The 17,461-nt window shown below is 36.4% G+C and overlaps 1 protein-coding gene across 1 annotated transcript in view; it reads right to left on the minus strand.

Annotated features, from left to right (window-relative positions):
• dntt (deoxynucleotidyltransferase, terminal) overlaps positions 1 to 17,461 on the minus strand; it is a 143,182-nt gene that overhangs the window by 94,242 nt on the left and 31,479 nt on the right. Inside the window, exons 4-7 of the mRNA XM_053502878.1 lie at positions 16,832 to 17,002; positions 14,881 to 14,952; positions 14,329 to 14,452; positions 10,282 to 10,414 (exon numbers count right to left, since the gene is read on the minus strand). Of these exons, the coding sequence (XP_053358853.1) occupies positions 10,282 to 10,414; positions 14,329 to 14,452; positions 14,881 to 14,952; positions 16,832 to 17,002 (500 nt within the window). The remainder of the gene's footprint in view (positions 1 to 10,281; positions 10,415 to 14,328; positions 14,453 to 14,880; positions 14,953 to 16,831; positions 17,003 to 17,461) is intronic.

Genomic DNA, 17,461 nt, shown 5'->3' on the forward strand with positions numbered 1-17,461 from the left:
CAGTTAAAACTAAACTTCTTTTTTAAAGCTAAGCCACCAGAACATTAAAGACCTCAGACCCCACGAGAGACACCGACCAGAGGAAGAGCAAGACAGTAAAGAAAGAAGATGTTTAAAAAAAAAACGATTGAGTAAAAATCTTAATAGGATGCACCAGTGAAGCATGACAAAAGCATGACAAATGTTCTGTGAGGGGAAGCTAGACATTTTCTTGTTGTAGCTTGTAACTTCAACACTTCCTCCGTTTGTACTTGGACAATCAAAAAGCAGCCTAAGGCTCATGATGAAACATCATTTTACATGGAGGAAATTTTGTATCTCTGCCCACCAGCTAGTAGAGTAACTCAACCGGCTCATTTAGTAGACAGCTCAGAGGTGATGCACGTGCATACTCATGATGCGCATGTTTTGTAGGATGCCACAAAGGGAAATAAATGTGAGATTCAAAAGAAAAATGAATAGTTTAAAAACAGCTTTTTTATTATTATTATTATTTTATTTATTAACAAGCTAGACGTTTTATATGAGAATAAGAGAATAAGTGTGATGAGTGGGACGAGAGCTTAAAAAGTTAACAATGCCTAAAAGAGCACAATGCTTCTAAATAAGCTATTAATAAAATAAAGGCTCTAAATAAAATAAAACAATGGAAATTAAACTGTTGCACCTTGGAACTGGGGGCAGTCAGATTACTTATTTATTTACAAGCTGTGTATTCAGTCGAATTCTTAATAAGCTTCAGAAAAAAAATCTTAAATAAAAAATACATTATGCCTAAAAAATGACCTTTAAACATCAAATTATCTACACTTTCTTTCTAAGCATTAAATAAATTAAATATTGTGTTTCAGCTTTTAGTGTATTTGAATATACTAAATTCTAAATCACTTTGTTGAGTTTTAAAAACATTTTAACTGAAATGTCAATCATATTAGCGACACACTGCACACAGCCTCATTTACATCTCCATGCAGACACCCTTATTCAGAGCAAATTACAGAAGTAATTTAAAGTCTCTAGAAATTAATACATCCTGATAATGGTTTGCTATTTTATGGGGTAAGACTATAATCACTAAAATAAAGAAGTAAACAGTGTAGACATATAAAATGTTTGTGCTAATTTAAGTATTCTTTGAATAGGAACGTCTTAGTTATCGCTCTGCTTTTTGGACATCATGGGGACGTTCATTCCAACCACCTACAGTACAGTACTGTATGTGCCAGAACTAAGAAAAGTTGACTAAGAATTGTTTGACCTTTTTTGTATGCTGAGAGATAGAGAGTATAGTCAATTAGTGCTAGAGGATCATCTGTATGAGACTTTATTGATATTTCAATGTCACATATAAGAAAAGTAATTTTAAATAAAAACACTTCACCTTGCACCTTCAGGGTCTGGGTTCAAGTCCCGCTTCGTTGTTTGTGAGCTTGGAGTTTGCATGTTCTTACAGTACTTGGTGGGTTTCCTCTGGGTACTTCAATTTTTTCCCATAATCCAAAGACATGTAGGTTAGGCTAATTGGCATTCCCAAACTGCTGTAGTGTGTGAATGTGTGTGTGAATATTGCGGAGATCCCTCTACAGGCAAAAAATGGGAATAAATACAATGGTAATCACTCAAGGTTTCTAGATCGATGTTGGATACTGTATATGTATACTGCCTGGTAAAAAAAAAGTATTGCACACCAATATTTAATTTAAACTCATTTAGCTTTGATTAGGGCCACCGTTCACCATGGCATAGTTTCATACTGTAGTTGCATAGTTTCTACAAATGCCACACTGTTTCTAGCATAATTTATGTTGTGTATAAAGTGTGTAAAGTGTAATATGTGTAAAGCAACTAGTTCCGTTGGACTTCACTCAAGTTCCAATGACAATAAATATATTCTATTTTATTCTATTCCACAATAAAACTTAACCCTAACCCTAACCCTAACCCAAGTTGCACATAACATTGTGTTAACACAAAAGTTGAACCACTTCATCAAGTCTTCTCCAACGCATCAGATAGACTTTATTAGAGGGTCAAATCTTGTGTGAAAATGATTATTCAAGCACCCAGAACCACACTTTCACAATTTAAACCTGATAAATATCGGAATTGTAGCCTGTGCCATCAAGGAAGAAAAAGAATCCATTGATAATCTGGTCATTCAGTACATTTAGGTCGTCAGCTGACTTCATTTTATACCTTAATAGCGTTGCTTAGTCTAGACCTGACCAGAGGCTTGTACAGTGGCCACTATTTATGATGGATGCATCGCTTCATGTGCTTCCCCTATTATACTGACACACCCATTGCTCTAGAATAAGATAAGTGATTAGTACTCATCAGACCAAATGACCTAGCTTTGAATGTGCATACCTACAGCCCTGCAATGGAGTGGCTTCCCATTTAAGTTGCACTGCGGTAGACAGTAATCTCAATTTGCCTCCACACTCAACAGACATGCTAATTAGCATTTATAAATTGCTAAACTGTTCTGTATTTTTCTACCCATCCCGAGGAATCTGGTGATTGTGCCAGCTTCAGTAGACAAAGGCCAACCCTGCGAGGTTTCTGAGGCATCAAAAGAAGGACCTACTACGGTGGCCGTGAAGTGCAAAACAAATTAACAAAACTGAAAACAAAATAACTAATATCTGACTGGCCTCATTTGTATTGCACTTCTCGGCCAGTCCGATACAAACCGGAAAAGGTAGGTATAGTTTGCGAATAAAATGCTTACCGCTGATTGGACGAGACATCCATTTATACAGGAAGTAGGAACTTGTTTCTCTATCTTTGTTTCTTGTGTGTTCTGCTTCACTTGGCCGTAAAGTGCAAAACAAATTAACAAAACTGACTTCAGGGCCACCGTAAGAACGCCATATTTAAAACCACAATAATGTTTGCACATTCATACACACACAAATCTACCGATACTACAGTACTTTCTGTATATCTTGAGTGACAGATGTCTCGTCCAATCAGCGGTAAGCATTTAATTCGCAAACTATATCTACCTTTTCCAGTTTGTATTGGACCGCCCGAGAAGTGCAATACAAATGAACATAACGGAAAACAAATTAACAAATTCAAAACCAAATTAACAAATCCAAAAACAAAATGACAAAATCAAAAACAAAACAACAAACCTCCCTAAAAAATAGTTTTGGGTTTTGTTATTTTGTTTTCGGATTTGTTCATTTGTTTTCCATTTTGTTAATTTGTATTGCACTTCTCGGCCAGTCAGATATTATTTTGTTTTCAGTTTTGTTAATTTGTTTTGCACTTTAGGGCCACCGTAGGTTTCTCTCAAGGTTTCTTCCTATTGCCATCTCAGGGAGTTTTTCCTTGCCACCGTCGCCATCACCCTTGGCTTGCTCATCAGAGACATTTCATTCATCATTCATTCATTTCATTATTATCTAAACACACTTTTCTTACACATACACACTTCCAAAAAAAAAATTTTTTTTCCAAAAATTTTCTTACATTTTTGTAAAGCTGCTTTGACCCTTGTTAAAAGCGCTATATAAATAAAATTGAATTGAATTGAAGGAATACACATACATTTGTCTATACTGTATATTGTATATTATATACACGGGTAAGTCAAAAAATTATCTGCACTCTGGTTCTATTAAACCTTCTGTTGGCTGCACTGCCTTATCAGCACTTTTTGTTTAAGGTTACTTTCTCCCCAGTCACTGCTGCGCAGGTATGACCGTGTTACATCAGTTCATGTACATGCAGTGCAATAAAAAAAATTAATGCCCCACTTGTGATTTTAACAAAAGAAGAGCAACGTGCAGTAATTAGTTTTTTGGATTCATCACTACAAGCTTCAGAGTAAACGTCAGAGAAAGGTATGGAAAATGATAGAAAACTATTAGCTGAAAAATGTATAGTTACAATTTCCAGGGATTCCTAAGGGAAAGTACAGTATTGGAACATTACCATGAAAAACAATCATCGTTCAGTGAAATCATTACAGTGAGATGTTTATTAAAAAGCTGAAGCATGAACTTCTAATAAAACCCAGAGGACTGCTATCCAAGGATGTTGTGATCTTGCATGACGATCCGCTAACTTCTGCCCACACTGTCAATCCTTTGCAAAAACTCTGTTTTGAGGGGTTAGAGCATCCTCCCTATAGTCCTGATGTTGTTACATCAGACTTTCACCTGTTTCGACCCATGAAAGCAGCCCTACGAGGACGAAGAGTCACTACTGATGAAGAAGTGAAGACAGCTGTGCATTTATTGCTTGCATTCATTGATGGTGTGCTGTAAGCCAGTTCCTCTGGCAGTGGAGCAATAGACAGCTCTGCGCTTAAGGACTACAAAGAGGACTCGCAGAGCTTTCAGATGTAGTGCGTCTGACCATTCATTACGTCATTATACATTGAGAAGATGATTCTGTTTGCACTTCTGTACAAAAAAGCACTTATAACTTGGGGTCTGTGTTTCTCTCGGTCTTGTTGAACGGCTACATGAGGAAATATGAAAGCTTATTGACAGATGGACAGTAAGGACATCATGTCAAAAAGTTGTGTATTTTTCTTTTCTAAAAATTAAAATTAATTCTACAGCAAGAGAGTGGATATTTTCTGACTGTTAGTTTTTTTGTTTTTTTTTATATTGATCTGATAAAGGCCTTTACATTTATTCAGACCTGTGCTCGAAGTGGTGTATTAAAGCGCCACCACTAATGATCACCATGCTGATGTTATTCAAATCCTAGCTTAGATTTAAAATCCTGCCTTGCAGCACTGAGCTTAGGGCTTATCAGCTAGTTCCTAATATTCCACATTTGCTGGCACCTAGAACTGCATGCCATGTGATTCCTTTCAAACTCATCTTATTCACCATTTTCACCTCCCTTTTTTATTCCAGGCCACTACAAACATCAGGCACATGTCTAAATCACTTCAGATAAAGATACAGCAGATTGTTGCTGATTTTTTAGTGCTGTGAGACGACAGTGACCCGTACAGAACGTGGGTGGTCGCTGCAGGTGTACACCTGCTGTGAGTGCTAGATAGTGATACACTGATCCCGGCCTTACAAGAGGTGAAATCTTTGATAATTTATATCTCTAACCATGACATATTCCAGGGACATGCGTGTCAGGTGGATCAGTTTGTCCTACCCACTAGCAGACTGCTGAAGTGATTTATTTATTTATTTATTTATTAAAGGAAAAGTGCAGTCCTGGAGTTGGTTACAGGCAATATAAGGTGGAACTAAATCCACATTTGGAATAATAGTTCACAATTTAAAAGGCCAAGGCAGATCACTGTCAGTATGTACTAGATGCTATATATATGGTTCAATGTCGGTGTTCCCACTTACTTGTTCTATAATTAAGCTACATGTCAATCAAATGACAACTAACCAGATGCCCCATCCAAGTTCAGTCCCAAGGACTTCAGCCCAACCTAACTGCTCCTAAAAATTAAGGCACAGTAGTGAAGAAAATTCAAATGTTTTGAAAATGTGTGGGTGAATGAGACTTTTGGATTTTTACTTTTTTTAAAGGTTATATTACAAAACTTTTACAGTCCTAATAGAATATCACACTTTCCTAATAAGTTCTTTTTAGACTATTTTATCACCTGGAAATTGGGAAATGAATATTAAACAACTGAGGATCTCACACTAACAACTAGGGATCACACATTAGCTGACATGTTGCTGAACCAAACTAAACACACCAAACTCACACAAAAACATGCTTTTTGATTTCTAGGGGATGGCAAGGGAAAAACATATTTAGGGTTGCCAAAGCTTGCAGCTGTTGCTGTTTGCACCTCTGTCTTCTTGTTTTCCTGTTCATTTTAGAAGGATTTGTAAATGCATTGGCATAAATGCTCTGCCTAGAGACTTTTGTATGTTAATACCTTTATCATTTATCTCTGTTAAACTGAGCAACAACCATAGCAGATTAATTACTGTATATAGCCTCTATGACTAGATTATTCAAACCAAATTTAGCACCTGCAGTATATGTCAAATTTGCTTTTAAAGAGTTGATAATTCAGCAGCATACATGCAAATTGCTATGGGATATTTTAACTATTTACTTTCTTTATTTCCCACTTCTACTCTTATTATCAGAATCCAATCAAATTTAGGCTGTTGATTGAAACATCCTAGGCCACATCAGGAGGTGATGTGTTTAAAGGTGATATCTACAGACAGAAACAACTGCACAATGGGCTCATCAGCGTCAACAAAAGGGGAAAGTGGAGAAGAAGCGCCCAACGCTTTTACGAGAACTGCACCGACCCATTGGTTCAGGTACTACTGTATATTTAGATAGTAGACAGTACTGTAGACAGTTGGGTGAAAATTAAGATTCATGAGTACATGTCTTTACAGAGCATATATCAATGCAATTGACCAGAGAGGACACCAAGGACAACAGGTCGGCCTTTCTGGACTGTGGAGTTCTCATAGCGAATATTGGGAACCTAGAAATAAAAGTAGAACAAAACCTGCATATTTAATTGCCTCCACCTACTGCAGCACAAATTAGGTGTCTTTAGCCACGGCACCACTGGACAGAAAACATCCCCACCTCCACTTAAGCCAAAAAAAAGAAGAAAGACATGCACAGCTCTTAAAGCCCTAAGTGGGTTTTTAACAAGATAGCTTCCAGGTCCAGCAGAAGAACACATAGAGCTGAGACCCTGAGCCAATAAGAAACCTTGTAATCCATGGCTGGCGGGTCCAAGAAGCTAAAAAGGCTTTTTGGGAAACAGCAATACCAGTTCACACCAGTTCACCAATTCAGTAAGACAGTGTCTTGTCCACCACAAAGACCAAACATTGAAATATATGCAATATATACAGTCCAGGGTAGTGAAGGGTGTGCTGAGCATACAGAGTACATAGCAAAATGTACTAGCACAGAACAGGCAACATCTCAGGACTAGAGGAAAATAATACGCAAATTTTGGACATAGTGGACAGGTGGTTTAGAAGAGGTGTAAAGGAGGAGATACTGTATAGGTGTAAGAGGAAAATCTTTCTCTCAACATAGATGAAGGTTTAAGGCACGACCTGTCTCCTATATTTCATGCTGAGGATCAAGACCTCTTCACAGGTCCACCAAGAAAGCCCAAGGGCTCCCTTTCTTTTCACATTCTCTGGTTGTTACATCTTAATGACTCTCCCTAATCTCTATTATTGGTTCTTCTTAACAACTTTCCCTTCCGTACTCTCTAATGACTCTCTCTCCTACTCTCACCTTCTCAGTTGTTCACCTAATGAGCACATCCAGGCAGGCGAAGATCGTTGACCCTGGAGCATACAAATTTGTGGACTTCCACCAACTTCCCTTAGACTGACCAAGCTACATGGATGAGTAGTGAAACAATTCAAATATATTCTGGACAGAAATATTTTAGGTATATATGCCCCTAATACAGTACATCACTCTGTTGTCTGACCAGCTTAGACACAGTGCTGCTTATAAAAGCTAACAAAGCAGAAGTTCTTTAATATTGTATGTAAACAGTGTTGTCAGCATCATTTGTTCTTAAAAAAATTTGATTTACAAATTCATCTGTTTTACTGCAGTTTAAATACATTGTTTAAAAAGAAATCGTTCCAAACATTATCTGATGTTATCTAGCTGATAAGTACCAGCTGCTATCAGCATGCAGCAGAATTACATTACTTTACTCAGTTTAACATACTGTACACCTAAAAAATTATGTAGCTGCATGCGGATAGCAACGTCCCCACTGAACTACATTAGATTAGATAAGGTTAACAATAAATGTTTTATACAAACATTAAAAAGCGTTAATAAATATATTAAAATCATGTTCAGACAAGGACAATTGTAGAAGCTTTTAACTTTGTGTCAAGGTAACCTTTATAATCTATAATATATGAAAAGGTTTTAAATGATGTATATGTATGTTTGTGTGTGTGTGCCCTGTGGCCAGGATGTACCCGTCTGTAATACTTTATACTTTGACTTGAGTATTCTCTCAATACTTATAAATCTATTTTCTTATTCCCTTGTCCTAAGCAAATGTATCTAAAATCCACCGAAGACAAGCTCCAATAAAGCCAGATTTAATCGAATCCAAATGTGTGTGAGCAGAAAGCTATACAGTGGAATGTCCCAGACCGATTCATTTTTTTTTTTTTTCATTGGAATACAGATTTGTTTCTCTGCGCTGCATGCTTGTGCACCTGCACTGCACAAAAAAGACACAGCATCATCGTTCGCATTACACATGGTCCACTGTAACAAACCTCCCATCTCTATAACTCAACAAATCAACATTACATCCATGAATACTAACACCTATGAATGTTTCCTAAATTAGTAAGGACTTTTTTTATGAACAAATGATACACACCAGTCATCAAACACCAACAAACACTACACACCAGTTCTCATACTCTAACTGATTCTACACACCAGTCATCAAACACCAACAAACACTACACACCAATCAACACACCAACAAACACTACACACTACACACCAGGCACCATACCAACAATCAAAACACATCAGTAATCATCTTACAACAAATGATACACCGCAGTCATCATATACCAAAAAAACAATACAGACCAGTCATCACACACTAACAAATGTTACGCAACAGTGATCCTACACCAACAAACACTAAAGACAACTTATGATACACCAACAAATGCTACACAAGTCATCACACACCGATAGAAAAATATACACTAGTCATTACAGATCAACAAATTTCACACACCTGTCATCATGCACATATAAACACTACACACTTGTCATCATCCACCAACAAACACTACACACCACTCAACATACACCGACAAACACTACACACCACTCAACATACACCGACAAACACTACACACCAGTCATCGCATAAAAACAATACACACAAGTCATTATACACCAACAAACGCTACACACCCATCATCAAAAAAGAAAACAATACGCAACAGTCATCATACACCAACGAATGTTACAGACCAATCATTATACACAAATAAACGTTACACACCAATTATACACTAATAAATGCTATGCACCGGTCATCATACACCAATAACTTTTCACACCAGTCATCATACACCAACAAACACCACACATACACTAACAAATGTTACACTGACCCTAACAAACACTACACACACAGTCATCACACACCAAGAAATGCCACACAGAAGTCATCTTACACTAACAAACACTACATCTGATTTAACAACTGATTTATATTTTACATTTATTTTGGTTCCGTGTTTAAAATAATCTATTTCTTTCACTTTCTGGCCAAAGTTTCATCAGAAAATGGTTCTGCATTCAGACTGGGCTTACCGAGCTGTCCAGGGTATAGAAAATACTAATGGCCAAAGCACATTTTTATTCATTTTCTGACAATTGCAATATGTTACATCCTAACAAGTTAGAAAAATGAAGTTGAATAGCGTTGATAATTATAAATGATACATACATGTGGAAAATGTAAAGATTTAAATAATCATTTCTTGCTAATTTATTATTATGCAGGGATATTAGTTTTGTTCATCAGGGTAATGAGGGGAAAGAATTCTGAGCAAAATAAAGTACAGTACATTAATAATTTAATCACTGCAAATTCCTCAATTTTACAAACTGAAGATCACCAACATAAAGTGGCTGCAAGCCTATAAACTATAACAATAAACAATTACAACACATCCTAATTTTTATAAAATAAACTAAAAATTTACTTTTTTTTTTACCAACAGTGGAAGAAAACATAAAGGTTAAACAGTTAAGTTTCTTCTGTTATTGCATGTGCTGTCAGAATTGTGGGCCCAACATACTGTAATGTGACAATAAGATCCAAAACTGAAGCTATGAAATCATAATGTGTGTAGACAATGTGCATTTGTCATACCTTTACTATGTTTTTTTTAAGGTTATCATTTATACAACTTTAATTTTAATGCTATATGTGTTTAATAATGCCCTTGTACCATTCTATAACTTGTACACAAATGTATTTGTATTGAATGCGTTTAAAATGACAAACAGTGCCAATGTTGAAAAATGAACATCAAAGTCTGAGATGTGTTTTCAGAAACTTCACTCCGTAATCATAACTGTAGTGTTGTTGTTATTGTTTGTGCTTACCTCCAGTCTTATTTGTTTAATATTTCATTTAAAATGCACGTTTCTTGCTTTTCCATCAATGCATACTGTAGTTAACATCCATACTGACAATGCAAGTATTAATATAAAATTATGTAAAGTAAGTTGACAGGTTGCTTAACTTACCTGCGGAAGCCCCCAGTCACAGTGATGGTGACATCCGGACAGAAACAGCCGGCGATCTCCTCTATAATCTGGCCCACCGCCTCAGCCTCCGCTTTGCTTACTGGCTTTGAGATGTCCTCATAATACTTGAATCCTAAAAACAAAAAAAAATGTAATTAAGCAATTAAATAACAACTGTACTCTTTAACTCTACAATTAAATTAGCAGCTATCTCAAAACAATGGGTGGAAAACAATGGGAGAGCCCTTATGCGAGTGTTATTTGTAGCATACTGTATGTAGTGCATGAACGTCAACAGAATCAAAGTGTGGAAAATTATTCTGATTGGCACAACTTAAGGCGTGTATCCGATTATCAACGCGTCGCTTAATTTCCGTAAGAGATATAACGCTAATTGAGCTGTTTAACTCCTCCGTGCATTTTCTTAATTCCAAATCTAAAGCATTTAGTGAATGCAATTATCTTAATTATGTATCTCCTATTAGCACTACAATCCTTTTCAAGCCTGCACATGGCGGCATCACAGACAAAAGTTGAGTCTATTGTAGTTTATGGGTGAGGCCCAGTAATTTTCATTTCCTCCAGCTGGTCGTTAAGTGCTTTTATTTTTTGTGATGGAAGAAAATGTCTTGGTGCTGTTAACCTCTATTATAGCCAAGAACAGTTAATCCAAGCTATCATCTGTACCCACTTATGCCTCCCTACTAATGCACTCTCTTTCTTTCTCTACCCGCTCTGTAGACCTAAATCTACTCCACACAGCTAGCAGCAAATTCGCTGTATATACAGTAGTAGCACGCGTTTCATTACTGTATAATGCACGTTTTCAAATTAATTGGAGTTGAAATGCCACCATTTTTTTTTCATTAATACACAAGGTCTTTGCTTAATTGTCCCTCAAAATGTACTGAATGTCACATTTACCTGAATTATTATTGACATTCAGTGTGTCATGCAGTAGGTACTGTATAAAGCTGTACTGTCATGACTTTAACAGCGGAAGTCTCATTGTACAGTGTATGTCCAAAGTTAATTTCATTTCCATCAGAAATTCTGCATGCTCTCACAGCTTTAAAAAAAAAAAAACGAGATGGAGAAATTCTGATTTATTTAAGCAAACAACCAATATATTGTGCTGTGCAACACACCTGAGGCATGCTGTATATTTCCTGGAAAGTTCCTTAACTCAATCTGCATAACTGTTTAGGAACAAGCTTGTTTATAGGCCAGCAGGTTGCAAATGAGTGTCTGCATGTGTGTGTGTGCATGGGGAAAAAAAAAAAATTACCCCCAGCTGCCTATTAAAAATCAGTTGTGTAGTGGCAGTGAAAACCTGAGCCTAATTAAACTTTCACCTTACAACAGATTTTCATAACAATCAGCAATTAACAACACAACCCACCATTAGAAATCCAAATTAGAATTTAGTGTCGAAACTTACCACCTGTTTGTAACAGGTCAGGCATTTTAACATTTTTATAACTGCCATAACACGATCAGATCATCACTCTGAAAAGCATCATAATGGAAGTGAGTCTGGCCTTTGGGCAGCTGGCCTTTTTAGCTGCCTGAGTGATGACGGAGCGTTCTCATTGTGTTTCTGGGAGAGTGCTGCAAAGCCTTGGCATTTTGCTCCTCTCTCGCTGTCTCATCTACCCACAGCCATCTGTATCTGTGAGAACCCCATGTGGTGCCAGGTCTGTCAGTGAAACATGTCTATAGCCAGCCAGTGGCCTGTCAGTGAAGCTTCTTAATACAGCGCGTTGTTCACATTCCATCAAGAGATGAGGCGAAGTGTTTCAGAGGAAGGGGGGGGGGGGGGGGGCACCCACTGCTGCAGATGAGAGCTGCAAAGGAAATTAAGTCACACAGTACAGCTTTGGGCAACTTAACGAAGCGGGAACAAAGACTACAGCCTGCAGAGAATCAGAGACATGGCAAAGCTGGTATTAACACAGTGACAGCCAAATGATGAATGGCACTTTGATGGAGACATTCATCACTTGTCTGACATGGTTGCAGGACTTACTTTTGCTAAAGTAATTTGGCATCATTTCAGAATTGCTAAAGCAAAAAATAATAGGTAAACAGTAGAAATATTGCAGAATCTTGCCTCACGCAATATTGCTAAGTGAAACTATGTAATAAATGTATCTTTCTATTAGACCTTATGTAAGAGTTTGTACCAGTGAGATTTGTACCTGGTGTCTGAACCCGCCTCTTAGTTATTGGAAATATATTAGTGTCATGAACGTCCATTCTTAGTGTGAATCTTAGCACAGTGGGTGTTGCACATACATGTTATTAATTCTCCGTGTGTCTTTATTTTGATTTTGGTTCTTTCATGTCATTGGTCTGGTACCCATTGTGTTCACCTGTTTGGGATTAGCACTTGATACGTTCGTCTCTGCATTCCTTGGTGTGTCTACAGCAGTGGCGGCTGTTAGCTTTTGAAACAGGGGAGGCATATATTAGGCCTTCATCATAAAATTCATTATGTTCTTTGCACTTTTTATGCCTTTTTTATGCCCTGTCAAAGTTACCCAGATCCCCAAAACCCACGTTTGACCAAACACATCCCATTCCCTAAGAAGGTTTCGTCAAAAGGCATGGCCAACAGTAAATTTTCTGTCACAGCACTTCCAGTCAGCCAGTTCACCTTGTCATACCAGGACAGCTGAAAAGACCTGTTATTTTTTTCAGATTTTTGAACCAGATCAATCTCGGGCATTGGTCTGCCCTGCCATTTAATCCTGAGTCTCTCCTCGTAAGGAAGACTACTAAATGGTTTTGCTACTTTAATTATATGAATGAACTAACTTTACAATGCTGAAACAAGGAGCAAAGTCAAGAACGCTATAATACATTTATTTTTCCCGCCCACTGCTTCATTTACTCCCGGAGAAGATGAGCTTCCCTGGAAGTGACGATTTTGGTGCATTTATCCAATTACCGTCCAGCTTTTCTGCAGTGAAAAAAAGCTCATCTGTGCTGCCCATAGAGCTCCAGTGTAGCTGGGCTTCAGGAAGGTTTAACGCGCTGTGCTGCACGGAACTGTATGACAAGAAAATCGCGTCAAACAATCTACAATAAATACCTGATTCTGAACGAGCTAGTCATGAAGTTGAACGAGTTCTAGCTCACTTTTATTAAAACCAATATAAATACGACAGTGCATATATGAGCATTTATTTTCTGACATAGTAGAGCAAGAGGAGCTTCCCTTGTAGTCTTAGAGTAGCCGCCACTGGTCTACAGTATGTCTCCTTAAGAAGTCGCATCAATTTATGAGATACATTTTTTATGCTGTATTTTCTCTGAATTTGATGCACAAAAGTTCCATTTTTAATATGCTGATAATTACTTTGCATGCTGGTACTCTGAACACCCCCCCCCCCCCCCCTTGGGTCTTATTAAGCTTCAGACTAATCTCCTGCACTCCTTTTACTTTAAGACAACTGGTAAGCCGTAACACATAAAGCTACAGTACTGCATACCTACCCTGACAAAAGTATTACAACAGCAAAGCCAATCCCTTTGTTTTTTGCTATACACTGAAGACATTTTGGGTTTGACATGAAATGATGAATATGAGTTGGTGTGATATTTTGGAAGGAGACTGTACATGTTTTCACAAACACTCATGACACAGGCCAGAAAGGAGGGTCATTTATCGTCTCCTGACCCCAGTGGCTATAGCTGACAGCTTCGCCCCTGTGCCCTTCGACAGTCATAGTACCCATTTATTACAGTACATAAAATAAAAACAAAAATGATTTGACTGATGAGGATAGAAAGAAAGCACAAAACTTTGCTATTTAAGGGTTGTTAATAGAAAAGATTGCCGTCCCCTTGGATCAAAATGTACAGCATTTTTTAAAACACACAGTTACAAAAAAAAAAAAAAACATAAAATAAATAAGACGCCAACCCAAAAATATAGGAAACAAATAAATTCAACATAAATACAGTATCACCAGAACTGAAATCCTAGCATTTACATTTTTGAATATTTTTTCCTTAAAATAATGAATGTAAATGTGCTACCTGCTATTTGCATCCTGTTTAAGTGGATGCTGGAATCAGAGATGATCTGCTCCAGGCTACGCAGGCCTCTGCGATACCACTTCTCTGCTGTCTTGGGTCCAACTCCAAACACACTGGTGAAAATCTATCATGAACATAAATATAACAATTTATACAGCCTGAGAAATGACCGGCCATGCTATATAAGATGCTTTATAAGAATTTTGCTGCTTAACCAGCAATATTTTTATACCTTTTAATACCTCATGGTGTCGGGTACTGATCAGTTTGATCAAATGTATTATTTATAGAGATTACTGTAGTATGCAGTAGACTCACTGATTAACTGAGTCATGGTGAGAAAGTATGTAAGAACTATTTGAAATAGCAGAGAAAATCCATGAAAATCAATTCTTGTCAGTGAGAAGTTGAAAATCTTTTACTTTAGCTTCTCCTTTGAACTGTACAGAATGAGAGTGTGCCTCAATCTCCTGCCATCTTGCAAAATGTCAATAAATACAGTCTTTCCTTTCTTTCCAAAGAAAATATTACCTTTACTTCTCAGTAACTAACCTTCAAAGTTTGATATTTTTCATCTGTTAATACTTCTTCAACTTTTGAGGAAGATCCACATTCAAAGATATCCTGCAACACAACATGAAAAATACAAAATAAAAAAAAAAAATAAGTCAATAATTAAATAAATGAACAAAATGCTGATGGAATGTGCTTATACTTTGAATCCAATGGGATCCATTGGCCTGAGATCATTAGTCTCCCGCATTTATTTCAAATTTATTAAAATATTATTATATTATTACCACAATGTTCCTTACAAATTATATTGTGACAACAAACTGTGAAAAAAAGTTGAATCTGTAAAATATTCCCATGGATTTTAGAGTTATTTTTGTATGTTGTTCTTACTTTAATGAAAACACATGCTTGAGCTGGCATGAACTCCCCATCGTCTTCTGACCACACACATGCTTCAATGGGGAAGATTTGGCATTTTTACAATGCAGGCAACATGGTCAATATCACACATTACATTAAATTGGGGCCGGGAAATAATGCAGGAACTTGTAGCCTATATAAATATTCATTATATTGAACATTAACTTCGTATGCATGAACAATTTTAGAAAATCCATCAAAGTGTCATCTGAACACAAGCTTCAGTAGAAAACATTAGACAAGAGGACAGTTTGACCTTTTGTACAAAGCAGTTAACATGATCAGTATAAAAAACTAGCTTGCATTTCAACAGAGACCTAGAAATACTTTAAAATGTTAAATATTATATATTTAAGATATTTAATATTTATGTTCTTTGTATTAAAGATAAAAAAAAATTCTGAACCTTATGTTTATTTTTGTTTTAAATAAAAAAGTAAAACAAAAATCTGATATTTTAAATGTAATTCTGGACTTAACTTTGTATCATGTAATCATCTACACACATGCAAACACATCGTACTTACATTTTCTGACATTGTTTCAGATTGATTTGGGCTTGTTTCCTACGTGTATGTGTAAACAATTTCCAAGCTAATGCTATTGAGAAACTTGTGTAAAATTCCCAACAAAGTTTTATTGGTTATCTGATGTTCAGCAGCTCTGTAGAGCCAAAAGCTGAGAAAACTGCTATTATACTGACCCCAGATCTGATCAGTAAATTGATCCTTTTTTTGCTGCAGCTGGAAGCTGTAAAAAAGTGCTCGACATATACTATGACATGTGTGTTAGTTTATTGATATTCATATTGATCCAACAGTGTTGCCAAAATATTGCAAAGACGAACTGAAAATAGAAGTAGTTTTTGAAAGTGCCCACATTTTATTTGTGTATTAGTAGTAAAACTATTGACCTAGCCAACTGTGTTTTGAATTGTGTAGCAGCTATTCTAGTTTTTAATGTCAAACTGAATTGTTAAACTGTTTCAATTTTAAATTGTGAAACATGTATAATATTACATTGTATACTGTATAAATATATAATGTGAAGTATAAATTAATAAATGCATAAATATATATTAAAATGAGTAAAAATACAATAATTTCTGCCTCTTTGACATACAATAATCAGCATTTTATCCAAAGCATTAATGTTTCTCAGTACTGATGATCAGAGATTGATGATGATGATGATGACGATGATGCAGAATCCCTATCATTCTCTAAAACAATGTTTCTCCAACTAATTGTCATCAAAAATGCTTAGATTTTGTTGTTATTATTATCATAGTTATTATTTGTTATTACAATATTAAAGTAAAACCAGAACCTAAAGTGTGTACTGTTTCTTTTTCCAATTTAATACTTAATGCTTTTTAAGCAGTTTTTAAACAATTCTATTATACTACTAACAATTACATATATGCACTGTACATATAAATTCAATCAAACCAGGATTAAATGTTATAAATATGTGCCACATGTTACTTCATGGTCACCTATGAGCAGATGGGCCACAGGACACTGTAGGTCACTGAAAAAACTAAAAAGACTTTTTAATCCCACACCTGTATAACAGCCATGGTTTCCGATCCTAGGCAGGGAACTCCTTCAACATCGTTGATGCTGCGAAGTGGTGCAGGAAGACTCTTCAGCACGGATGCAGCTCTTCGGAAGCCCAGGCACGGACCTACACTCTCAATGAACTCGTAGTTCTCAGCCAGCACTTCCAGAGCATCCTATAACATGACATGAGTGGTTTTTATAATCTTTTAAAAGCTTCTGGTTTTGCACTGGAATCTGGTTGGTCAGAAGATTAGTAAATATGCTTTAAAATGTGCTGTTGGTAAGGGTTTAATGAAAATGACTGGTGAAGATTTTTTTTTTTTAAGGACAAGTTTGAAAATTTTAATATTTCTGTTTATTCTGATAATATACATGTGATAACAGGAACTGACTTGTGTTACGAATTTTACACAACATTATATGGAACGCCATCCATACATCCATCTAGGAACGTCTGTAGTCCAACTAAGGACGGTGGAGGCCAATGGTGATTACCATTATATATAAACTCATGTTATTGTATTTAAACTGTGTTAGGAATTCCAGTCAACATTCATTTGAGAACGTCAATTAGTCTATTCTGTATGTCTTTAGACTTTGGGAGGAAACCAGAATACCCAAAGGAAACCCAT

The sequence above is a fragment of the Clarias gariepinus genome, chromosome 8 (assembly GCF_024256425.1).
Source record: "Clarias gariepinus isolate MV-2021 ecotype Netherlands chromosome 8, CGAR_prim_01v2, whole genome shotgun sequence".
Lineage (NCBI taxonomy): Eukaryota > Metazoa > Chordata > Actinopteri > Siluriformes > Clariidae > Clarias > Clarias gariepinus.